Source organism: Electrona antarctica (genome assembly GCF_951216825.1).
Source record: "Electrona antarctica genome assembly, chromosome: 11".
Taxonomy (NCBI): domain Eukaryota; kingdom Metazoa; phylum Chordata; class Actinopteri; order Myctophiformes; family Myctophidae; genus Electrona; species Electrona antarctica.
Genome location: NC_136792.1, coordinates 36498464 through 36525230, shown reverse-complemented (window position 1 = coordinate 36525230; position 26767 = coordinate 36498464). Strand labels below are relative to the sequence as shown.

Sequence of the window (26767 nt, the reverse complement as noted above, 5' to 3'; positions counted from 1 at the left end):
GTCCTTGACGTGAAAAGGTTTGAGCACCACTGATATAGCATCATACGTTTTTCAGAAAGTTAGTAGGTCGGGAGTGGCTTATTGTCGGCATCAGCCGGTAAGGAGGACAATGTGCTAGACCCCTGGGAGATGGATTTCTGATGTGGAGCCTACCATCAGCTCCCAGTACCGCACAACTTGTCCCACCGGCGATGCCCTGGATCAAACCCATGACATTACTGATTGAGCTACCCAGACACCAGAAAATGGTTAGGATTTGGAAGACATTTTTAGAATCTGCCTAAAGGAACTTGTATTTCACTCTCCAGGTTCCTCACATCACAACGTTGAGCCTGAGCTGAAAGATGCCGCACGGTTCGGATGACATCCGCAAGAGCTTCGTCCTGGCCACGGCGGGAAACTTCTACGGGTTGAAGGTGTCGTCATCGTTGGCCGATGGTCAGGAGCTCAACAACTTCCTGGATGACGGCAATGAGTTTGTCCTCGCCGTCACCAAACATGACAGTGACCTGCGCCTCTCCAATAAGGTAACTTAACCCATTTAGACCTGTTACACCCCTGCGTTGTTATACAACCAGCGCCATATATCGCTGTTGTCGGGCCACATGAACGTCTTATCTCTCTCTTTTCTATATTCTAACTTGTTGTGGTATGATCAAATTCTACTTCAAGTCAAATCCAAGTTTGACCAAAGTGCTGTACAGATCAGAGGCAAAGTAAACAAGCAAGCAAGAAACACAATAAACAAGCATGAGACACATGTTCTTCCAGAGCCTGGGGGCTGCTGCCGCAAAAGCGTGTGCGCTAGGTCGACCAGCAGTAGCTGATCAGCAGATCTCAGAGCTTTGGCCGGGGTGGCTCAGAGCTCAGAGAGATACTGGGGGCCGGGGGGCCAGCCCATTTAAACATTTAAAAGTAAATAAGAGAACTTTTAAATCTATCCTAAAATTAACAGATAGCAGATAGTTAGGCCAGTACAGGGGTTATATGTTATCGTTTTTTAGTGCCAGACTGCCAGTCAATAGTCGAGTAGCAGCGTTCTGGGCCAATTGCAGTCGTCATTGACGACTGTTCGATGCCAATGTAGAGCGAGTTACAATAATCAAGCCTGTAGGAGATAAAAGTATGAATTGTGGTTTCTAACTGTTTTTGGGGAAGATATGACTTGACCTTTGCGAGGAGGCGAAGTTGAAAAAAGCTGGTCTTGACAACAGAACGGATTTGTTTATCGAAGATAATGCTGAGGTTTTTAGCAGATGTGCGGATTTTGGAATTGTGGGTGTCCAGGATATTGAGGGGTCGGGCCAGGTGGTGTTGATCGAAAATGATTATTTCGCTTTTACTTTCATTGAGGTTTAAAAGTTAGTGTCCATCCAGGTTTTGATGTCCTGTAGGCAGTCGAGTAGTACTTGATCATACCAGTCCACAGCGTCACACAAAAGCATTAAAAGTAGCATATCTACAAGCTCGAAACGCAGCGTGAAGCGACACGCTTTGAGCTTGTAGATCTGCTACTTTTGCCATTTTCCAATTTGAATCCTGAAAAATGACACTTTTGGACACATGAGGTTCACACTAGACATAGATGATATGATATATTGCAACATAATCTTTTTTATTTTTTGTAGCTGATTTACATTTTTTGTAGCTGATTTACATGTATATTGTATTGATATTGAGGTATTAATTCAAATATTGTCATATTTGAATTCATTGTCCATATCACCCATCCATACTCAACAACTTCCTGAATGTGTATTCCTTTGTCCTTGATGTCAACTGACATGACACTGGCATACGCCACTCAAATAAGGTTACACTAATACCGGATATTGGATTTGATTAAAATGCCAGACAGTATAGCAAGTTAGATCCAGTTATTAAGGATTTATTTTTGAGTGGTGCAACCGTAGGTTGCAGCCACTCCAACGCCCAGCTTTGTCTGTCCCTGGGTCCCTGTGTCCTTGTGTCTCTATGTTTAGGGTACCTACAGGGGGCGCTGTTGCACCACTCACTTCAGATTGGTCTGATTTTTTGAATGATTTTGGTGATAATATTATGACCACAAACTCTTTATTTGGCTGAATAAAGTTCTGAGAGGTTGACAATAGTCCTCTGGGCCTCTGCAAAAATGAAAATCTTATCAACCATAAATGCTCCTTGTTATTTCAATGTACAACCTTTACCATCTTGAAACATGTTTAAATTAATTATAAAGTGCATTTTGCTTTGGTAATCCACCTTTTTAACTCAATTTGGAAGATTTGATCCAGATTTCCTGATCTGATCGCATATCAGATTTTTGGTTTGAACTCCCCAAAATCCAAATCCAAATCTTATCTGATAGGGATTAATGGACATAAGTGTGGGACTTAACCCCAATCAAACCCTTGATGCTGAGTGCCAAGCAGGGAGGGTTTTGTATACATAAAACATCCTTGAAATGAAGAAGTTTGAGAACCACTGTCGTAATAGTGTCTATCCATCCATCTGTGACAGATTGAGGCGTCAGGGGACAGCAATGATAAGGTTCTGGTGTTCTTCAAGCTGCGACCCACGGTCATCACAGAAGAAAACCTTCATCACAGCATCCTGGTCTCCTCCATGCTGGAGTCTCCGGTCAGCACCTTGTACCAGGCCGTCAGGCAGGTGTTTGCTCCAGTGCTGCTGAAGGTGAGCAACAGTTGTTCTTAATGGGGATGCGCACTAAGATTAGACACACCAACAGTCCGACATGCGGAAACAATGGTCGGACTACCGCTCGAACTGCGCTGCTCCCGTGCTTGCGGTTATGTTTAGGTTAGGGTTAGAGATAGGTTGGCGATGGGCCGGCCAAGTGGTTCAGGCACCTAGGTTAGTATTCCAGCCTGACAGCATGTCTCAAGAATTTATTTGCCATGTCAACAAGTTGATAGGAATTTGTCTTGGTTCATACTCAACATATACAGACAACAAAAAGGACAATACAATACAAAAACCAGCAGCATAGGGAATTACATTCAGTTCCGTGGGTTGTGGGTTCGAGTCCCGATCCAGACGTTTGCATGTCTTCCCCCCATCTCGCTCCCCCTTTCCTGTCAAACTACTGTAATCTATCAATAAAGGCAAAAAGCCCCCAAAGAATATATATATAAAAAAAACAACTACAAAGGCCGATCTTCCTGCACTCTATTTCCACTACTAGTAGTATATTGCTTCATTTCTCTGCTGTATCTGATATTATGGCAATGTCATCTGCGTAGTCGAGGTCAGTAATCATGATGGGATGTACTCGCCTTGACTTCCTCGGGACCAGAGTGAACCCCAGTGCCGCCTGTCTGCCATTGATTGCAAGTCTCAGGGCATGGTCCATCACTATAATGAACAGAAAGGGTGCCAGAGTGTCACCCTGTCCCTTCAGGTCAGGACACCCGCTAGGATCTCAAAGTCTTTGTCACTGTCGTGGGTTTGAACCATGAACCTCCATGAACCATCTTCTCAGATAATGTGTCACATTGTTTACAGTAAAGGTCTTTCTCCCGTGTGGAGATATGCTGGTGTGTCTCCAGACTAAATAACCTGCTGAAACTCTTTTCACACGCTGGTGTGTCTTCAGATTACTTCGAGTCACGGAAACTCTTGTCGCACTGTTTACAGTGGAAGTGTTTTTCCCTGGTGTGCACTCTCTGGTGTCGTCAGGTGACTTGACTGATTGAAACGCTTGCCACACTGTTTGCAGTGGAATGTGTTTTCTCCAGTGTGGAGACGCTGGTGTATCGTCAGGGGACTTAACTTACTGAAGCTCTTGTCACACTGTTTACAGGCGTGAGTTCTTTCCTGAGTAAATCATCTGATGTTTCTTCCCATCTCCTGGTTGAGTTAACATTTTGGTAAACCATTTTGGTGGGTCTGTGTCCGACCAACCCTACGGCATGGCACTCCATCGGGTCGTCTGCAATGGTCAGACGGTTCTACGAGAACTGCAGACCACACACAGACAGACAGACAGACAGACAGAGATACCTCTCTTTTCAATTATCTCTTCCCTTCTCTTGAATTGAGAAATGCAAATCCGAAACAAAAAAGCAACTTTGTTCTCTTCCTCCCAGGATGAGCGCTGGCGCGCTGTGTTTGACCCGAAGCTGGCAGGCCTGCTGAGCGACCTGGAGCTCGGCCTGGGCTCCGTTGTTCGTCAGTCTGACACTCACACCTCCAAGAGGGGGCGCAAGGAGGATGACGTGCTGGGTGAGCAATCATACACAAATTGATGTACAGCATGGCTAGATCACCACATTGTGACTGTTGTGTCGATTAGGGCTACAACTATGGATTATTCCATCGATTACTTTTTGGATTAATCAAAGAAATTTGAAAGCACATTACATTTTTAATTTGTTTTATACATCAACGGCTTTTACACTTGTAAATGTATGTAATGCATAATGCAGTTATATCCATAAGTAATGTGCATACCGTGACTGGTTGTTTAGGTATCCTGACCCCTACGGATGAGTTCCAGTACTGGTCAGAAGTGTGTGAGTCTGAGGAGAAGAGCAGTGTGAGAGAGAGGGCTGCATTCTTCTCCAGTCTCTTCAAACCCATAGAAAAGGTCAGTGTGTATTGTATGTAGAGAGGGATGTCACGATCATGACATTTACCTTGACAAATAATTATAATTAACGGTTTAATCTTGTTTGGGGCATTGGACATTGGAACATATATACATGAAAATTACATTGCCTTGTAGTCTTTGTAAACTTTGCTACATATGTCAAATTAGATAGAAAAAGTCCTGGTGGTGCTAAAACAGATGTGTGTGAACTTTCAGGCAATCAGATGCTGCGTTCATGATTTAAGTACTTATTAAAAATAGGGCAAGTACATAAAATACAAATGTAAATACAGTATAATACACAACACAAGTTCACAACGCGTGGCATTGTGAACTTGTAGTATTAACTACTTTAAATCAAAGTGCAACAGTATTAATTGTAGATCAGGGGTCTTCAACGTTTTTCAGGTTAAGGACCCCCTAGTCAAGAGATGATCATGAATGAAGCCCCCACTACATGCACTTTGTCATAGATTTCACAGAAAGATTCATACTTGTTTGACAGCACTATCATGTTCGATTCACGTTAATGTATATTTTCAGACATTTAACCACTTAAACCATCAATATTTGGTAAACTTGACAGAATGAAAACTCTGTACTTAATCTCTCTCCCCCCCCCCCCCCCCCCCCCCCCCCCCAGTAAAAATATAATAGAGTTCAATCACACAAAGATTTGGCGGCTCCCACTGTAGTGACTCTGAGCATCCCTCAGGGGTCCAGGACCCCCTGTTGAAGACCCTTGGTGTGGATTAAACAAAGGCTAGTGTATGTGGTGTTTCAGGAGTACGGTGGTTTGGACGGCCTGTCTCTGTCTGATGTGGTGGACCTGGTGGACCAGAGCAGAGACATTCTGGATGACGTGTGGAGACAGACGGACCAAGAGCCCTACCCAGAGACACGCATGCTGAGGCTCATGGATGTCATCGGTGAGCTCATGAACACCAAACACTGCAACATGAAAATACAGCTGGTCTCATGCACACACACAGCGACATTCATCCATTCATTCATCCATTTAAAACTGTGAGAGAGGGGGGCACGATGGCTGGGTTCGATTCCCGCTGGGGACGATGTGGGCGTGTTCTCTCATCTGCGTCACCAGTGCCCATACCCTGGGTGGGGTTGGCAAAAGGGCCTTTCTGTGTGGAGTTTCCATGTTCTCCCCGTGTCCCCTAGAGTAGGTACCCTCACTGTAAAACATGCAGTAATCCTGGTCTCTATACTACTCTATACTTCCCCTGGCCAGTTGGGTTGTCTGATGGAGCGTAAAGGATCCTTCCACACGCTACGTTCAATCGGGGAAACTCCCCCTGTCAGATAAAAAATCACACCTGTGTGAACTGAGTGGTGTAAGGTCTTATATAGACTGATCAGCTGTGGTCTGACGTAATGTAATCACACCCGTGTGAACTGGGTGACCATAGCAACCGTGCTCATTTTTTGTGCACAGACAGACAGACAGACAGACTAACAAAGCCAGTTGTATGAGTGGTTTACACCACTCAAAAAGAAGCGGCTTGGACTCCTCATGCATAGAAGGAAGCATGAGGTCAGTGCGTTGCTCTCCCCAGGTTGGCAGAGGGAGTGTTGCGCCAAGGATTACATTAGATAATTGACACTGGGTGAAAAAATGTAAAGGGATAATGAATTCACTTTCAAACGTGTTTGTGGTCATTTTAACAGTTGAAAACCTCAGTTTTTATGTTGCTTTATACGGTATTTTGAAATGTTATATTAATTTTATCAGACACGCTCCCTTCCTATACAAACCCATTGTAACTGCAAACTCCATTTTTACCATGTTAGATTCATTGAAAACACCCATCCTTGGTTCTGATATTGTGTTTTCAATCACTCTATCATGGTTAAAATTAAGTTTCAAGTTTGTATGGAAGGGAGCGTGTCTGATCAAATGAGTATCACATATCTAAATACTGAATAAAGCAACTTAACCTGTTTAGACTTTGTTAATTGTTATGCCTTTCAATCCGGGAGCTACCCCTTATTTTTTACTAAGAATTTGAAGGTTTTCAGAAAACTTAGGTTTGTTTTTAGAATCGGCCTCAGGTCTAAATGTGTTAACCTGAGAAAAGATACTACAAATGCCTTCTAAATCCAGTTTTCTGAAAAACCTATGTTTCTATGTCAGTCGTTCTAATAATGTTATTAAGAAACGTGTGTGTGTGTGTGTGTGTGTGTGTGTGTGTGTGGGTGTGTGGGTGTGTGTGTGTGTGTGTGTGTGTGGTCAGGTGACACTCTGGGCAGGTATGTGCAGAGGAAGCTGAGTGGTGTCAAAGTTTTGGAGGAGCCGTTCGTCTCGGTGAGGGAGAACCTGAAAGTGGGTGGCGTTATCTGTGAGCAGTGGGTGGCGGCCTGTGAACACCTGACGAGACAGGTACTGTCATCCGACTGTGTGTGTGTTGGGGGGGGGTAATGGTGTAAAAATGATAGGGATCTTTACAAAGAATAAAAACTTAACCATAGAAGCCACTTGTGCCATTGTGTCATTAGTTCCCCTGACAGACAAATTAACCACTTGAACCCTAGCCTCCCCATTGTGGTATAATGGTCAGAATGTGTTGTGAGCTTGTAGATCGGCTATGTTCGTCGAATAGATTTAGTGTCGAGCGAAGGCAGGAGGGTGCCATGTATAGAGCCCTGGAGGACTCGACTAACGAATGGTTTAACAAAATGATTTACAAACCAGATTCGTTCAAATGTTCCTCATTGTTTTGCTGTTACTGTATGTTCATTCCTCAGGTATGGAAGAGACATGCACCCCATCCCTGGAAGGGAGACGAGCACCGCCCACAAACACTGCACTGTCTAGCACAGAGATTGGAAGAGGTAAACCTGGAAACTGCTAAGAATATACAGTATATACAGTGTGGCACGTATGTGTCACAATTGAGCCTAATTTATGCTCGTGCAATGATGTGGCGTGTGACAAAAATAACGTACCTACAAGCTCACAATGTGTCACGGAACGACACGTAGTGAGCTTGGAGGTTGGCTATTTTCGTCTGTATAAATATAATGTGCCTGAGTTCCTTGTCTGTGTGTATCAGGTGCTGACTCTCCGTACCGTCCACGAGAAGCTTCTGCGTCTGCTCCCAGCGGCCAAGCAGCAGGCCCTGACCCCCGAGCGAGTGTTTGAGCCCTTCTCTGGACTCAACCCGTTGCACTACAACCCTTACACTGAGGTAGGACACTGTGTGTGTGTGTGTGCGCGTGCCCGTCACATGTCCAAAAACATTCTTCCGAAATCCGATTAATTCAGAGATTCCCAAACCAACGGTGCATTTATATAGCTCTTTTTTTTGCGGCTTCCACCTTTATTTTTATATATATATATATATATATATATATATATATATATTTTTTTTTTATAGAGGGACAGACAGTAGGCTGACAGGAAATGGGGAGAGAGATGGGGGAGTGACATGCAGTAAAGGCCGTTGGGATCGGGTGTCGAACCCGCGGCACACTGCCAGACTGGATTCCCAGCCAAGGTGCCTGGACCACTGAGCCACGGCCCAGGCCATATAGCTCTTTTTATCCAAAGCGCTTTACATGCATTACATTTACAACACACACACATGGCAGAGGAAACCATGCAAGGCACCAACCTGCTCATCGGGAGCAATTAGGGGTTCAGCATCTTGCTCAAGTGGCATGGGGGCATTTGGACTCACCACATGTATTTCTTCATGCGCTCACCTGCACTCCAGCATGGTTCCTTTCATCTAGCAGCAATCGTTTTCATAAAATAATAAACCCCAAATTCACCCTTGTGTCTTTTGTTTGTGTATTTTCTAATTCCTTCTGTTTCAAAATGTCCTATATGTTTACGCACGTGCTTGTGACGACGGTAAGAACTGGCATCTCTGTGGTCCAAACACACCGGCAATTATCAATGAGTGGGTGACTTACCCACCATAGACATAAAAAGGTAGACGCCTCCTTCGGCTCTGGGGCGTGTGCTCTCGAGAGTAGGCAAGCTTTCCCGAGGTTCCTTGCGAAGCATAGCGGAAACATGAGTGCGTCACAGAAGGGGACGTTCAGTAGGCCAATCAGAGTCACGTTTGTTTTCTCATGCCAATACAGCTTCCTTGGATTTAATTGATAAGTCCCGGAAAATACGTGCTATGATTGGCCAGTAGTCACTTGAGTGGCAGCAACGCAGCGTGCCTTCCGTACTTCGCTTGACTTCCGCCTTCGCCGGAGACACATCTCTCCAATGAACTGCAGTGGCGTTATATCTATGGTGCCCACAACCAAAGCGCCAACTGCCATCTTGTGGCTTGTCGGTGCAATAACACCACCAAATAAGTAATACTATTAAAAAAGAAATCAAATAACCCATATTGGCTCGTGTGATATATTTAGTGGTATTGGATCGGCATAGATAGACTGGCATACTGGCCGATACCGATATATCAGTGTGTCTGTGTGTGTGTTGCAGCCTCTGTGGAAGGCGGCGGTTGCCCAGTATGAGCGATCCATTGCTCCGTCAGAGCGGGAAGTGGCTCAGAGACTGAAGAGCTACATTCCTGACGTACAAGACAACCCACAACAGGTAGTGAAACACACTACTGTGTGCGTGTGCGCATGCACCTCGACAAGTATAGTGGAATTTGAGAAATAGACGTTGTGAGGATCACAAGAGAAATGGTTGTTTTATGGTAAAAAAATAAATATACACACACACACACACACACACACACACACACACACACACACACACACACACACACACACACACACACACACACACACACACACACACACACACACAATTCTATTAGAATTAGAGTTATGGCTAGAGCCAACCTAAAAGCATTGTGAGCTTTTAGAGCTGCTATTTTCTGCATTTTTTTAATGCCTTCTTAAAATTGTGATGGCCTCACAAGTATAGTAACACAAACGTTTATGTCCTAGTTGCTGCAAGTGTTCCAGAAGCATAAGGAGCTGATCAGACGGCCCACGGTGAGCAAAGAGCTGCAGTCAGAGAGAGAGACCCTGTTGGCCAGACTGCTGGACTACAATAAGGGTAAACAAAACCTCACTCACCTAACCTCACGTCACCAGACTTTCCACCTCGAAGGAAAGCCTGGTCTGTGTTCCAAAATCGTGATCCGGTCTAGGCGTGGTGTAGACCAGATGGTAAAATAAAATAAATAAAAAAATAAATAAAACTCTTATTCCTGTTAGGTAGTTCCGTTTGTTTCGGCGTCGCTTTGTTTTGGTCCCCCCCTGTTTGTTTTTAGTCTCGCCAGTTGCTACGAGTTGGAATAAAAGATGGATATACCAAACGAACTATTCCAAAAAGTACTTGAAGAAACTTGTCGGATTAATACGCCTTATCAAGGCTTTTATTGGGTAGAACCTAAAATTAGGATGCCCTTGATCATGGGGAGTCTTGGGTATGCCACTAATACCTATTCCGGTTTGGTTGTTCCGGCCTGATGAATACAAACCAGTGACTACAACATGACGTAAGTTACCATCCGCTCCCGACCCGATCATAAACCCCAAAATGGTATGCCTCCCAGGCTAGATTTAATACACCAGGGTTCTTCAACGTTTTAGAGAAATAACCACCACTCCAAAGTCCTTCTGGTACATTTATTTCAGCACGGACAGACAAAACATGGACACGTTTCGGCGTCACGCCTTCCTCAGCATGTATTATACACGCTGAGGATTTCTCTATTGCCTATTCTCTATGGCTATTTCTCTATTACAGTGATTCTTCATGTTCTTCGATGATGTTCTTCATCGTTTTTCTCTTCTGTCTTCAAAGTTTTTCCAGGCCAAAGACCTCTTGGCAGAGACAGATGAAGCACCACCACTACATGTTGTCTAAAACTGTGTAGCAGATTAAACGTTTTCATAGATTTCATAGATGGCTTCATAGACTTGTTCAACATACATTATCTATTCTAATAATATTTTGGATTCAGGTCGATATGCATTTTCAGAGAAGATTGTATGCACATCTTATGCCAGTATTTAGGCCATGGGGTGCTAGGCATAGATATATATAAACTCTAGATAGCTCACCCGCGCTGTTGGCCAATGGAGAGCGACGTCGTTACGTGGCGGCCATCTTACCTCGGGACACATAACATTGGGTCTATGGGGCATGTACTCTTAAATGACCATAACTTGCTCAATTTTCAACCGATTTTCAAACGGTTTGGTTTGTTATAAACGTCAGAGACGTCCGCATACTTATATGCTTTTATACGACGTTCATATAAAAAAAAAAATTAAGCAGATAAGCGTCCTGAATCATAAACCACGTTGACAACGTTTGTAATAAACCAACCCGTTTGTAAATCCGTCAAGATTTGAGCGAGTTATGACTGTTTCTGTTTGAGCTGCCATTGAACATACTGTACTGTATCCCCGATGTAAGATGGCTGCCGGGTGAACGACGTCAGAAACTCCGCCTTGAGCCATCTAGTGTTTATATATATCTATGGTGCTAGGCATCAAGGCGAGGGTCAAGGAGAGGATCAAAACATCCTCACACTGTTTTATAGCTCCAAATAACTTACTTTTATTACTGGCGCAACGTTTTGACACTTAGGTCTTCATCATTTGCCTGATGAAGACCTAAAATCTTGAAACGTTACGTCATTAATAGAAAATTAAAGTAAGTTATTTGGAGTTATTAAACAGTGTGCGTATGTTTTGATCCTCCTTAATATGTATTTTCACTTTTCAGACAGTTCACCTTTTAAACCCTCAATATTTAGTCAACTTGAATGTTGGTTATGTATTTGGACTGCTCTTTTTCCTTACACCAACTCTCTGCAAAGATTTGGCGGCCACCCTGTAGTTACTATGAGGATCCCCTAGGGGTCCTGGATTACACCATCGTTCTCGCCGTCTGACACAGATGGTGCTTTTAAACATAGATTCTTTTGTACTTGTTTGAGCTATTTGCACTCAAACCAAAACAAGACAAAAGTCAGATTCCAGTACTCACGTTTGTGCCTCCTCGTCTCCTTCAGGTAGAGTCATAGATAGTACTCACGTTTGTGCCTCCTCGTCTCCTTCAGGTAGAGTCATAGATAGTACTCACGTTTGTGCCTCCTCGTCTCCTTCAGGTAGAGTCATAGATAGTACTCACGTTTGTGCCTCTTCGTCTCCTTCAGGTAGAGTCATAGATGCCGTTTGTCCATTGTTGACCTTTGACCCTTTGTCCGTTCATGACTTCAGGCCTGAGGAGTGACTTTGAGAGTCGTTGCCACGGCGCCCCAGGAGACAAGAATGGCCCTCTGATTGGACGGAACCTCCCGGAGGTCGTCAACAACATTGTCTGGGTCCGACAGTTCATACACAAGGCAGGTGTTTGTGTCTTTGTGTGCGCATATTTTAGAGGTTGTGCTAGCTGAGTGATTAAGTATTATACTTAACTTTGCTTATTGTAAGCTGTTCTGGTTAAGAGCGTCTGGAAAATGCCAAAATTGTAAATTCTGATTCTGATCATGAGGTTTGGTTGGTTTCAGCCTAACATTAAACTTCACTATTCTTTTGTAACTATCCAATTTTTTTGGTCAGTTTATGGAGTCTGCTGTTGGTTTGTTTTAGCTTGTTTTGTCTAGGCAACGGTGTGTTAATCCAAGAGGTTGTTTGGTTTGTACAAGGATTTCACCGGAAGCGATAATATGGGGCTTAAGTGCTTAAACATGTCACAAAGTGTGTTCTTTGCTTGTGTGTGTGATCTGATACTTGTCTGTTTTTGTGCCATCTTTTCTCCCGCCCTCCGCCCTCCTCAGGTGGAGGATTCGAACCGCATTGCGGAGGCGCTGCTCTCGGACCTGTCCGGGTTCCGGGGCTTCCTGCGTTTCTGTGACGACCTGCTGGAGGTTCTGAGGGCCTATGAGCAGGAGCAGTATGAAGACTGGTCCAGAGACATGCTGTCTGGGCTGGCCGACCCCAAGTCTGGAGTCAGGTGTGACACACACTATAGCGATGATTACAGTCAGAAGAGACACTGGGGCAGTATTATGCGTGTCTTAAGTACCAGGTCTTATTACTTAACTTAAGACCTGGAGGCGTGAGCAATGCCATTTGGCTATTCTGAGTGGCCAAACGGCATTGACCACGCCTCCAGGTCTTAAGTTAAGTCATAAGACCTGGTACTTAAGACACGCATAATACTGCCCATTAGTGTGCCACGGCTGCTGGAGCATCATGTCTGTCTTTTCTCCTCCTCCTCCAGCCTGCAGGCCAGTAACCGTGTGATGGACCTGGACCACGTGGACGGCAGGCTGAAGATCCAGTACTCTGACAGACTGGTTAGTCTGCTCAGGGAGGTCAGGCAGCTCTCTGCCCTGGGCTTCCCCATCCCAGCCAAGATCCAGCAGGCTGCCAACACTGCCGACAAGTTCTACAGACAGGCTATTGTTCTGAAACAGGTGAGAGAACGCACACATGCACACATACTATAGAGCAGTTGTTCTCAGCATCATAATCATTTTAACCACTTTAACCATATTTTATACTTTGGCAATTTGTTTTGTAACATTTGGAAAGTTCTTCAACATTTTTGCTGAATAAACTTGGGGTCTTTGACATGAACAAGTTTGAGAAGCACTATAAGAGGCACTTTATTTGGGTGCACTTGTGATATTTATGATGAGTGAATGTAGTGCCAAATTGATCATCAATTAACTATTGACCCATTTTAAACAAGCAAGGCTGATTTTATATATAATCACTGAACTGTACACTTAAACACTCACACTGACACATTATTAGAAAGAATCTTGAAAATGTGTGCAAATCTTTGAAATCTTTGAATATACCAACTTTTGCGAAAATTTTTAACCCAAATCTTTACTGCCTGGAACAAAATGTTTTGAGATGGGGGTCCTTGGCCAAATGTATATCATTTTGGGGGTCCTTGAAATGAAACAGTTTGAGCACCACTAACATAGAAACATACGTTTTTCAGAAATGTGTTAAGACATTTGTAGAATCGGTCTCAGGTCTCAATGGGTTGGTTTCTGTTGTAGGTGGCTCATTTCTACAACACCATCGACCAGCAGATGATTCCCTCACAGCGACCCATGATGCTCGGCCTCGCTCTGTCCTTTGAACAGGTTATCAAGGTACAACACTGCTACTCTGTACCTGTTTGATGGCCAAATAAGAAGAAAGAAAGTCCAGTTTAACCCATTTTGGGCGGGAACCCCTTTTGGTGTTAGCATTATGTTATGCTTTAGCTATTGAAAAATAGCAGATCTACAAGCTCATAGCGCGCCACCGAGTGGCGCGCTACGAGCTTGTAGGTCTGCTATTTTTGAAAAATCGAAGAACGACTGACATAGAAACATAGCTTTTACAGAAAACTGTCAGGATGTAGAAGACATTTTTAGAATCTGATCTCAGGTCAAAATGGGTTAAGAGACGCATAACTGTGAAGCCCGCCTGTAACAATACTTTTTGAAAACCAAAGCTGTGCCAGGTTTGATGTTTCAGTTTAGTTTTGGATTGTCCAGTACTGAAGTGTGGATGTTCACGTTTAGCCTGCACCTCTGTTGCAGAATCCTCGGTCCCAGTCCAAGGAGTCTGGTGGGAAGGTGCAGATCACGTGGGACAACCCCAAAGAGCTGGAGGTGTACATCGGCAAGCTGCAGTCAGCAGCCGAGAAACTGTCCACTGAGAACAGGAAGCTACGCAAGTGGCACACCGACTTCATCGAGAAGGTAATCATCACACATGGATTATGAAAACAGATAAAACCTTTATAAACATATTTCTCTGCATGGCCCATGACTATTTCTAAAAGGGAAATTCCACTGATAATATACCAACTTTTGTACAAATAGTACAGACACCCAGATAAGAGTGGAATTCCCTGTACAATTGTACATAATGCAGGGGCTCTTCTTTGAGTAGATTCCATGCTATATATGGACATACAATGGACAACGACTGACAGATACAGCGATCTCCATATATGGGCATAAAAGGGACAAGGACTGACATACTGTCTGTGCATATCAGTCAGTTTTGGCGGTGCCACGTAGGTTTGAGGGCCGCATTTTATACGTGTGTGTGTGTGTGTGTGTGTGTGTGTGTGTGTGTGTGTGTGTGTGTGTGTGTGTGTGTGTGTGTGTGTGTGTGTGTGTGTGTGTGTGTGTGTGTGTGTGTGTGTGTGTGTGTGTGTGTGTGTGTCAGGTTGTGACTCTGATGAACGTGGATCTGTTGAGACATCAGCAGCGATGGAAGGATGGACTTCAAGATCTACGCACCGGCTTTGCTACTCTGGAGGCCCAGGTAGATAATTCAGACATTCTTTTTCCCTGGTTGTTTTAATATTGCATCAAATGGAGTGTAAACATACTGTAGACCTAGATGACAAGCATGACAAATGTTGTCTTTACTAATAGCTTGTGTTTGTAATAATATACTCGTGCGGACCAAATGTATAATTGAATTTGAGAAATGGACAATGTACTTACTTATGTACAATACTTATTATTATTTTTGGTTTAGGGTTCTGTATTAGAGTTGCACCTGATTTATGCTTTGCTGTGCATTGGTGTTGCAGCTCACAAGGGGTATGTGTGTGTGTGTAGGTGCTGCCAGACGGTCAAAAGAGCTGCGCACGTTCTCGGCTGCGCGTAGCTTAAAGCTTGAGTTTTTAGACAGCTGGTGGATGGAAATTAAGCTCCACCTCCGCCGAATACTTGCGCGACGGCCAGATTCCCGGAAACGCTCTCCTCCGCTCAAGTCTTCCGCGGAGGTGGAGCTTAATTTCCATCCACCAGCTGTCTAAAAACTCAAGCTTTAAGCTGCGCGCAGCTTAAGAAGTGCGCAGCTTAAGAAAGTTTTGCGCTCAGGTGTGGAGACGGTGTGTGTGTGTGTGCAGGGTTTCAGGTCCAGTGACATGGGCGCATGGCGCCAGCATTGGAACCACCAGCTGTACAAAGGTCTGGAGCACCAGTACCAGACGGGACTGGAAGCTCTCAATAAGAATCTGCCCGAAATCCACGTCGACCTCACCTTCAAGTGAGTATCACCCTTTTGTATTTATTTTATTTGAGGGGTATTAAAAAGGTATAATGTAGACCTACTACTGTATGTTTACCTTACTACTTGTTTATTCTTTTAGATGAGAACGTTGTGTGTGTACGCCCTATATGGGGTTCCTTTCTCACCTGCAATAATTTCTGTGTCTTTTAATAATGTTACTGTTTTTATTGTGCGAATGTCATCAAGGTCTTAAATTGTCACTTTAGAAATGTGTAGAATAGATACCCTGTAACACTGACATTGTATGTTGGTTTGATTTTATTTATGTTGAGTGAGAAAGCAAAGTATATCTAGTCCACCCCCTTGGGATCCCCAAATGAGAACCACTGCCCTGAGCTAAATCTGCCCTTGAATAAACGAGGCTTCATTGTGGATAAAACAACATAGACTTCATCCACTTCTCTATGGTTTTCCTCGTATAGGCAGGGGAGGCTGCAGTTCCGCCCGCCATTTGAGGAAGTGCGAGCGCGCTACTTCAGGGAGATGAAACGCTTCATCAGCATCCCCAACCAGTTCAAGGGGGTCAGTTCCCAGGGGGAAGAGCTCATCTTCGCCGTCATGATCGACAGGAACGCCTCAGGGTTCCTCACCATCTTCAGCAAGGCAGAGGACCTCTTCAGTCGCTTGCTGACCGTACAGGACAAATTTAAGGTGCCCCAGCAAGATATGACCATTACAACTTCTTGCAATACATTTAAACAAGCCTCAATGCAAGACAATTGACACTCGGTTGGCACAGGGGTACATGCCTGCCCACTACCGAGCATCTGTAAGTGTCTGCTGTGTTCGGGGGAGGGAAGCCGGGTGGGGAGTGTGTTCTTGGTCGCTGCACACTCCTACGTGCTATCTTGAACTGGAGGAGTAGGACGGATGTGCTGGTGGGGGCTCTTCACTAATGACAGGTGATTCAGTAGGGTACAGGAGTGGCAAGCAGTGGGAGGAATTAATCGGTATAATGACGAAATTGTGAGATTAAGGGGGTAAAACATAATTCGCCATTCCTAAATTTAGAAGAAAAGACTATGACTGTATGCAGACTGTCTTTCTTTTCGTGTTCTGCATTTTAGCATATATATATTGGTTAAGCCATCTCAAGTGACTTATGGAATTGGCTGAAATGTCTAGCAATCGGATAATTAATATTATTAATGCGAATAGCATATTTGTGTTCAGCCAATCTATCCCTGAGGCGGCGCTTTGTCCTGCCAATATAAAAAATGTTACCGTGGCATGTTGAAAATGTCTGCAAAGAGTGCAGCAAACTGGGTAACAGATAGATACTAGATAGTATAATTTGGTGTGTGTGTGTGTTTGTGTGTGTTGCAGGAATGGGTGGTGCTGGGTCAGGTCGACATGGAGACACTGGTGGAGAAGCACCTGGACTCGGTCCAAGACTGGGAGAGGAACTTCAAGGCCCTGAAAGCCCGGGGCAAAGAGTCTGAACGGCTGCCCAGGTATACAACACAACACATCACATAATCATAATGATTGTACTCTCAATAAACGTGACATAACAATGGCACAGAATGACTGTTACAAAGTAGAGGTAGAAGAGTTTTATTGTATCCTCATGACAGACTTGCTTTATGTTTGGGGGCAACTCACGTGCACCTTTTTTGTTATTTAATTTTAGCGGATTTTTTCCCTGTGCCCTAATGGTCAAACCAGTTTGGAACTATTGTTATTTATTTTTCTGGAAGAATATGGCATTCTAAGTTGTCTTGCACATTCAAATCCCTCAGAGAAGATGTGAGTTTGTGCGTACTTAACAAATATATTCAGCTAAGAAGAAGATTGATGAATCAGGCTGTGCTCGTGGAAATGCTACCACATGCATTTTATGTTGCTGTCGGATGGAATTCTCATTGTGTATAAAACTGTTACTTTTTGGGATTCAAATTCAAAAATAGCATAGCTACAAGCTCACGAATAACATCATGACACATTGTGAGCTTGTAGATCTGCTATTCTTGCTACATTTGTGTGACACTGAAACATGTCAAAGTATACATTGATTTGCAAGAAAATGGAAAAACCCCAAAACTTATATATGGACATATGAGATTTCTGCCTGACAGCAACATTTTGATCGTAAGCATCCTCTCCTCCTCTTCCTCCGTTCGTCTGTCCCTCCATCCTCCTCTCCATCAGCCAGGAGAAGGTGGACTGCATCATTGTGAACTGTGAGCCGGTCAAGGCGGCCATCGACGACCTCATCCAGAGGCTGTTTGACACCTTGCTAACGTCTCTCAAGAGGTCCATCCAAGGTATGGAGCGCTTCATTTCAATCCGCACATATTCTACTGTGTCTCGGTATCCACAATGGGAATGGTGTCGCTCCAATGTGGATCTCAGACTTCAAGGGGCCCTATCTTGTGTCAGAGGCACTTTATCATCCAGTCTGACCAACACATGCAGTCTCACTGCAATAAAGCAGCACTGCCCCCCCCCCCCCCCCACAGAATATCAAGCGAGAAAGGAAAGTTTGGGAAATCGGATTAATTAAACAGACTTGCACTGAACTGAGGCGAAATAACGCAATGCGGTGATGAAACTGAACGAGCAGAGTGAATCGTGCACCATGGCACAAATCAAATAACTTCTTTGACTAGACGATTAAATACAATGGACACAAGGAATTGATACTGCTGATTTTAGAAAAATTACAACCACAGCGATTTGTGGAGAATTAAGAACGAGGCCTGAGCTGTGAATGTTCTGTGCATAAGATAGCAATTATAGGGAAAGCGCATCAACACACCTACAGTACGGACACACATCCACCCGCTAATAAAGGTGTCGGCATAATGTATAGTGGCCGCAAGATACCATTTACACATAGTGGAAGCTCCTAAATGCATAATTCACGGATAATAGTTCATGCTTGGGGTGCATACTTAGTTTAGACTAGTCATTGGTTAGACATGGGTTAAGGTTAGGTTAGGGAGACGTGGGAGGTTAGGGTGAGGGCGGCATGGCATACGATAGAGCCCCTTGTCTTGACTTGAGTGTCCACATGCATTTCAATGTTTGTTTCTAAATACAAGGTCATTGACATTTCAACATTTGAAATTCTTCTTTTCTCTTCATTTTCCACATTTCCCTTCATTTGACTGTGAACACAATGTTTCTCCCATTGACAGTCTTTTTTCCCCTTAGAAATCATTCAAATTTTGAATTTCTCAAAATAGACTCCTCGTCCTTTCTTCATTTTACACATATCGCTTCATTTGACAGTGATGCTTTTTTGTGAACATAGCAGGAACATTTCTCAAAGAGAAAACCAGCACTTTTAATAATTATTTTACTCAGTTGGCATGGTATGCCGCAGAGCAGCAGTACAACGAACGCGTTTCGGTGTTCAAGCCTTCATCAGCGTTGTCTATCTATTTTCTGTGAACACAAACAAGACGTCAATACCAGAAGGGTGTGAGACCCTCTCGTTTTCCATTTCTCTCATGTTCCTCCTTTGACTCTTGTTTTTAGCACGCTATTCCAGGCCACAAAATTACCCCCCTTTTCTTTATTTTGTAGTCACCTCTTAGCCCTTATAGCTTTACTTACTTCCTTGATCAATTCATTGATTGAGCGAATCATTTATTAGTCAGCAATGTAAACAGCACGTGGTGCAGTCCAGATATTAAAGGACAACTCCAGACTAAATTACATATAGGCTATTTTTCCTACTTATATTGATCCCAAATGACTTGCCATGGGGTATATTTTGCAGAAATGGCCCTGTCGTCCAGTTTCCCCAGCAGACCTCATAGCATAGAGTGTAGTCCATAAGCATATCGCTTTTACACTATTATCAAAAGTGTGTTTTGTTTTCTTCATCAATCTGTTATTAGTTGTCATTACACACACATCCATGCCTTGGTTGTCCCACACGAGCCACCACAGTCTGCTAAACAGATGTTATTACTTATGTGTTTTGCCAAGTCCTGGAAAAGACACGCTGTGTTTGGCCAATACAGTCACTTTGATTGGCAGTTGTGCCGAACACTCACCTGATTTACGAGGCTGAGGCAGCTTGTGTGTGACAACCAATGCATTGGATGCGTTTGTAACGACAACTCACTTTTGATCGCAACAAAGAGTGTAAAAGTGATATGCTTATGGGCTCCGTTCCATGCTATGAGGGCTGCTGGGGAAACTGGACGACAGGAGCATTTCTGCAAAATAGACCCATGGCAAGTAATTTGGGATCAATATAAGTAGGGAAATGGGCCTATGATATTTAGTCTGGAGTTGTCCTTTAAGGCTAAAAGGATGACACAAAAAGGTCCCTGGGGGCCTGTTACCTTATATGTATTAAATTCATCAACATAGCATAACAAAACTTTACACAATAATACATGTCATCAACAAATACAAACACTATGGGCTACATTTTTGTCTGATCTTTCTAAATACACTGTTTTGGGATTTAGCAGTGGGGAAGGGGTGTTCCCCCACTAAAGTTGGTATTTTGGTTACCTGTCTAAATCCCTAAAACACCTCCGTTACATTATGGTAAATGGTGCATTTATATAGCGCCTTTATCCAAGGCGCTTTACATTGCATTACATTCACCCATTCACACACTGATGGCGGCAGAAACCATGCAAGTTACCAACCAGCACATCAGGAGCAATTAGGGGTTCAGTGTCTTGCTCAAGGACACTTCGACACTAACTCTGGGGGAGCCCGGGTTCGAACTGGCGACCTTGCGGTTACCATCCGGAAACTCTACCCCTGAGCCACCGCCGCCCTGCATAGGTGTGGTTTGGGCGTTACAATAATTAAACCAATCACCAGTCCACGTGCCATTGCCTTTAAGAGATCCCTTATCCGTTGCCCGTTATGCCCAGTTCTATATTGCTTCATAGCCTTACGGTATATAGCCCATGGAAGAGTGTTGCGTTGCTGCCTTGAAGTCTCACTTGTGCTGCAGCCTTACTCCAAGGACATCTCCGTGCAGACGCACAGCGCGTGCCGCTCTTCTACCAAACTAATTTGGCACGGCTTACGAGTATAAGTTACGGGTGGTTTTAAACTCCACTATCGTCTTCCCAAATGTGTGTGACCAAAATAGCAATTCAGGGGAAAGCGTGCCAACACGCCCATGACCACACCTCTAGGCGCACATACCGGTGTCGGCAAAAAAGAGAGCGGGTGACGCTTGACCAAAATACCATTAAGGGACAGAGCAAGTTCCTATATTCATAATTTTCGGGCAGCGGCTGAATTGCGGGCCGCGTCTCGTGTAACGGCGGCGACAAAATTGGAGCCCTATATGTACAAAAGAGATGGGAAAAACACATTTACCTCCCCTTGCGGCTTGCGGTCTACTGATTTTTTTTCAGGCCAATTTTGAAAGAAACCAGTGTTACACATCCTTTAGTTTAATGGATGGTGTCACACATTTTGGTGACAGAGCAGTAGAATGAGAACGTTTGTTCTAAATGTGGGTGGTGCTCTCTCTCTCTGTCCTCCACTCATCTCCACTCCTTTCTTCTCCCTCCAGGTCATACTCAGAGTATTGAGAGCTTTGTGTCCGAATCCACGGAGGCCTTGTCCAGCCGCCCAGAGAGGGTAGAGGAGATCGCAGAGGCCAACAGCAGACATGCACGGATAAAAGCCCGCAAACCTGAGGCAAGAAACGTGCATGTGTCGGGTGGTGGTGACCTTGTATTACTTTTCAGTAAAAAAAAGGACCTGTGTTCCAGTAGTCCTGCATAGCCAGACTGTTGCCATTTTCAGATGTGCTTCCGGTCATACAGTCTGGGACACGAAAGCTCTTTTGATGAGATAAGAGAGAAAGCAGATTTGAAGCCTCGGAGCATTTCCGTTTCGTCTTTACAGTCGCACACATTTATCCTAAAATAAATTAATTTCATTGAAGCATATATAGCTTTCTGCTAGCAGAAATGGAAATTAAAATATGAATAAATGTAAAGAGAAAAAAAGAGAAAAAAATTGCAGATTTACTACATTCCCTATTTTTACATGACACTTTGATATGACAAAGTATATAAATAAAGATGAGATATGGGCATACGACATTTCTGCCAGAGGAGAGCACGTGTGTTTATTGACGTGTGTGTGTGTGCGTGTGTGCGTGTGTGCGCGCGCGTGTGCGTGTGCGCGTGTGTGTGTGCGTGTGCGCGTGTGTGTAGATCCTGCCTCAGTTCCAATGTGCAGAGGAGAAGAACCGCTTGCTGCGGGCCGTGGCTGGAGGGGGTGTGGACTCTCTGTCCTCCCTGAGGGCCAAGTGGGACAAACTGGAGCTCATCATGGAGAGTCACCAGCTAATGATCAAAGAACAGGTGTGTGACACACACTCTCATAACACACCGGTCCAACGGAAAAGCCTGCCTGCATTATTCTGTTACATAATTTACTTATGAGCAAAAAGATATAATCTGATTCATAATATTATTTAAAAATGGTCTTGGTCTGCAGCAGTCATCAAGGAAATAACAGAGTGCTCTTTCTTTCTTTCTTTCTTTCTTTCTTTCTTTCTTTCTTTCTTTCTTTCCTTCTTTCCTTCCTCTCGTCCTCCCTCCATGTCCTTCCCCTGTCTGTCCAGGTGGATGCCATGCGCAGTAATGCAGAGGGTCGTATCCAGGCGTACCGGGCGGACCTGGAGCGCTTCAGGGCCCGCTGGGACCAGCTGAAGCCCAAGGACGAGGTTCTGGAGACGGGCGACCAGGCGGCCCTGCTGGCCTGTCTGCAGACCATCAAAGATAAGCAGCAGGAGTTCAGTGAACTGGAGCTGGTTCGCACCAAGCTGCTGTGAGTTCATTTCAATATTATTAACATTTTGTTGCTGTCGGGCAGAAACCTTATCTCCTAATATAAGTTTCTCCATATAACAGTATCAATATCAACAGTAGTAGATCATACAAAGATCATTTTACATCATTTCTTTATTTTGTATGTGTTGACACAATAATGTTTTATTTGAGGTTTGGCACAATTATGTACCAGCTCAGTAGCCTTGTGGTTAGAGTGTCTGCCCTGAGACTGGGAGGTCGGGGTTCGATCCCCGGCAGGGTCATACCAAAGACTCTAAAAATGGGACCCAGTGCCTCCCTGCTTGACACTCAGCATCAAGGGTTGGATTGGGGGTAAGTCCCTGCGACATACTAGCGTCATGTCCAGGGGGTGTACTTGTACATCAAGCTACCTCACGCTACAGAAACAGGAGATAGGCTCCTGCCCTATGGGCCTCATGGCTCGGCAAGGCTACTTACTTACTTTACAATTATGTTCCATTAATAATAATAAGAGAGTAATCTATAGAATAATCAATAGATACACACTGCCTGCGTTGGTTTATTTTGGAGATTTTACAAAGAGTTGATTACGTGTAATTTGCTAAATGTCATACTGTTTAATGGCTCGCCTAGATCCAGATCAATAATGCTTCAGCCATACAGAACATGAATTGAACAAAGGACAAAGGGAAGATAAATGGATAAAGTTTAGATGAGATTAGTTTACATTAAACCCACATTAGGCCTTTCTCCCCATCGGCGATTAATCACACTGAGAAAGTATCATTTAATAGAGATCTTCATTCTAACAAAAATACAGCCATTAAGTCTCGTTCTTTCTCTCACTCTTCCCCCTATTTGGGGGTCTGTTCTTCTCCCTCATTTTCCTCCTTTCCTTCTATCTCGCTCACTCATGTAGTCCCTCTCTCCTACCCTGACTCCTTCATCTCTTCCTGTTTCCTTTTCATCCCCTTTCCTCACATTCTTTTAACTTTCCCTTGTCCATTTGCAATCTCTTCATTTCTCTCTCTCTCTCTCTCTCTCTCTCTGTCTCTGTCTCTGTCTCTGTCTCGCTCTCTCGCTCTCTCGCTCTCTCGCTCTCTCGCTCTCTCTCTCTCTCTCTCTCTGTTTGTGTGTAAAAAGCCTAATAGACATTGTGAGGACCATTTTCCTGTAGTTTTGTCTTGTTTCATATTTACCTCTTGAAATGAATGGTCGAATGATGATGATGATGTTGTGAAAAGGAAACCTTCATAACATCTTAGCCTTGTACCCGTCTCGTCTCACCTCCTCAGTGAGGACTGTGTCCACTTTGACCTGGCAGTTCCAGACTTCTCTCTGGCCCAAGAGACCGTCAGAGACATGGAGGAGTGCAGTCTGATGTGGTCTCTGTATGAGGAGTGGATGCAGGGCTTCACAGAGAAGGCCCAGGAAGACTGGATCACATTCAGGTACTGTAGGGCCATTGGTCAAAGGTTTAACGCATTTAAACATTCACTTTGAAAGAATATATATTCAAAGATGTGCTACTACAAGCTCATAGCGCGCCACCGAGTGGCGCGCTACGAGCTTGTAGATCTGCTATTTTTGAAAAATCGTAAAAATGTGGCGCAAATCTTTCAATAGCTAAATTATAACATAATGTTTAAAACACCAAAAGGGGTTCCCGCCCAGAATGGGTTAAGATTGTGGGTCAAGGCCAGGGGTTAAGATGAAAAGCAGTGAAACACCAATGATCCTCACACAAATACCACCATGTTATAAAATGCGAAAATGTGTGTACATGTGCATGTGTATTTGCAGGAGTAAAACCTACATTTTTGAGGAGTTTCTGTTGACCTGGCAAGACAGACTGAGGAAGGTGGAGCGGCCGACCACCATGTCTGTCAAACTGCAGGCCGAGGTGGACAAATACAAGGTGAGAAACGGCACAGTATAAAGGTGTTCATCAACAACCAGCCGTGCTGCTATTGCAAAGTGCATTAGTTTCCAATATAGGGGGCAGGGGCAGCTTCCAGGGACACTTGGATATGTGGATCTGGTCGGGGGACCTGAGACCTTCAGCTATGGCATAATGGCACCCAATATTGCGTCCTATGGTCTTTTCAGTGGTTTACACTAGATGGCGCTCTTCGTCAACATATGAATGATACTAGATTACTAGGAGATGAACCGGAAGTGAAAAACAGCCTGCAGTTTGCCTCCACGTTATCACACTTAAAAAATACATTTATCTTGGATTTATTTTCCCCAGATTACATTTTTGGTCAAACAACACACTACAGTATATTCAACGGCCCATAACTAAATCACTTTTTTTTTTAAACTAATGAAAAAACAAAACAAAAGACAAAACGGGTGAAAGAAAATGAAACGATTGTCCGCCCCTCTAGACAGCTTTACATCATGGATAAGGTACAAACTCTGTCGGAAGAATCAATTAATAAATACATGGAAATCAATGTGTTAAAAGCCTGCGCCCAACGTGGGGCTCGAACCCACGACCCTGAGATTAAGAGTCTCATGCTCTACCGACTGAGCTAGCCGGGCCTGGTGTCAACATGACACACACCCCATTTGGTCTGACCTTTGCTCTTTTCACACTGAAGTGTTTACACTTTGCATTGACAGAATTTGACACCAACACCCCTCCCACACACAGCATCATCATGTTCGTCCTTCGCTTGTGAAGGTTTAACCTGACTCCGCCAGATGGGGCAGCAGAGAGTACACTGGGTTCCCCCCTCCTGCTCCCATCTGGGAACTCTCAGGCAGACTTGATGCCCGGCCACAAAACGGCCTGGCCAATCAGCAGCAGCTAGAGGCGGGATAGCTGCTGCTGATTGGCCAGGCCGTTTTGTCCCCTGATTTCATTCGTCATGACTACAGACCAGTAGCGCTGTCACCATCTTGACATTTCAGTTGATGATTACTTGTCATACAACATAATTGTGATTCATGATGTCATTGTTTTTGGTACATAAATACAAATCACATTTCTGTGAACAAAACTGCACATGGTAGATGTGACACATACTGTTACTTACAAAGAAATGGCTCACAATGACCCGTTACCAAGGGTGCACACTGCACAGCACACCGGTCCTTGTAAGGTGCCAGCCAACGAAAACACTGTGACAGCGTTCAAGTTGAAGTGTTTCAAGCCCTTCGATATTTAATTTCAAGCTTTTTTCGCCATTTGCATTTTTATATACTGCATGTGATTGGTGAGTGTACTGTAGGATACTTGAAGTAGTAGTCGTTTTTTTGTTATTTAATTAGTTTTAGTTCCCTATTAGTTTTAGTTACCTTGGTTCATTTTGTGTGTTTGTACAGAGTGTGGTTCCGGTATTGAAGTATGTGCGTGGAGAGCACATACTTACTCAGGAACAGCCTGCAGTTTGCCTCCACGTTATCACACTTAAAAAATACATTAATCTTGGATTTATTTCTCCCAGATTACATTTTTGGTCAAGCAACACGCTATATTCAACGGCCCATAACTAAATCACATTTTTTTTTAAACTAATGAAAAAACAAAACAAAAGACAAAACGGGTGAAAGAAAATGAAACGATTGTCCGCCCCTCTAGACAGCTTTACATCATGGACAAGGTACAAACACTGTCGGAAGAATCAATTAATAAATACATGGAAATCAATGTGTTAAAAGCCTACGCCCAACGTGGGGCTCGAACCCACGACCCTGAGATTAAGAGTCTCATGCTCTACCGACTGAGCTAGCCGGGCCTGGTGTCAACATGACACACCCCCCATTTGGTCTGACCTTTGCTCTTTTCACACTGAAGTGTGAACACTTTGCATTGACACCCACACCCACTCCCCTCCCACACACAGCATCATCATGTTCGTCCTTCGCTTGTGAAGGTTACCAAGTGGCTTAAAAGTCACAATTTGTCCAATTATGACAGTTCTTCACAAGTAATGCAATTTCATACCAAGCAACAACAGGCAAGCACTTTATGTATGACTGCTGTACTGAGATGACAAATGGGTTTATTCCGTATGCAAAGATGTGGAAACAGTAGTAGACAAAGTAGTAGTCGTTTTTTGTTATTTAATTAGTTTTAGTTACCTTGGTTCATTGTGTGTTTGTACAGAGTGTGGTTCCGGTATTGAAGTATGTGCGTGGAGAGCATCTGTCTCAGGACCACTGGCTGGACATGTTCCGTCTGCTGGGTCTGCCCAGGGGAACCACCCTGGAGAACCTGACCTTCAACCACCTGCTCAACGTGGCCGACACCATCATAGACAAGGCCCTGGAACTCAAGGTACGCACACTAGGGCTTGGTATCGGTATAATTATTTTCTTCTTTTCAGTATTGATA

At 44.0% G+C, this 26767-nt stretch overlaps 1 protein-coding gene across 1 annotated transcript in view; it reads left to right on the top strand.

Annotated features, from left to right (window-relative positions):
- Positions 1-344: 344 nt before the first annotated feature.
- The window catches only part of dync2h1 (dynein cytoplasmic 2 heavy chain 1), a gene marked incomplete at its 5' end in the record, with an annotated part of 668232 nt that continues 641809 nt past the window's right edge, over positions 345-26767 (top strand). The window contains 26 exons of the mRNA XM_079513540.1: positions 345-527; positions 2500-2673; positions 4089-4224; positions 4470-4588; positions 5376-5520; positions 6844-6989; positions 7355-7441; positions 7663-7797; positions 9060-9173; positions 9536-9647; positions 11828-11952; positions 12388-12563; positions 12834-13029; positions 13630-13725; positions 14158-14322; positions 14798-14896; positions 15492-15631; positions 16078-16306; positions 16982-17109; positions 17807-17922; positions 21165-21292; positions 21817-21966; positions 22230-22435; positions 23715-23870; positions 24223-24337; positions 26540-26710. Of these exons, the coding sequence (XP_079369666.1) occupies positions 345-527; positions 2500-2673; positions 4089-4224; positions 4470-4588; positions 5376-5520; positions 6844-6989; positions 7355-7441; positions 7663-7797; positions 9060-9173; positions 9536-9647; positions 11828-11952; positions 12388-12563; positions 12834-13029; positions 13630-13725; positions 14158-14322; positions 14798-14896; positions 15492-15631; positions 16078-16306; positions 16982-17109; positions 17807-17922; positions 21165-21292; positions 21817-21966; positions 22230-22435; positions 23715-23870; positions 24223-24337; positions 26540-26710 (3747 nt within the window). The remainder of the gene's footprint in view (positions 528-2499; positions 2674-4088; positions 4225-4469; positions 4589-5375; positions 5521-6843; positions 6990-7354; positions 7442-7662; positions 7798-9059; positions 9174-9535; positions 9648-11827; positions 11953-12387; positions 12564-12833; positions 13030-13629; positions 13726-14157; positions 14323-14797; positions 14897-15491; positions 15632-16077; positions 16307-16981; positions 17110-17806; positions 17923-21164; positions 21293-21816; positions 21967-22229; positions 22436-23714; positions 23871-24222; positions 24338-26539; positions 26711-26767) is intronic.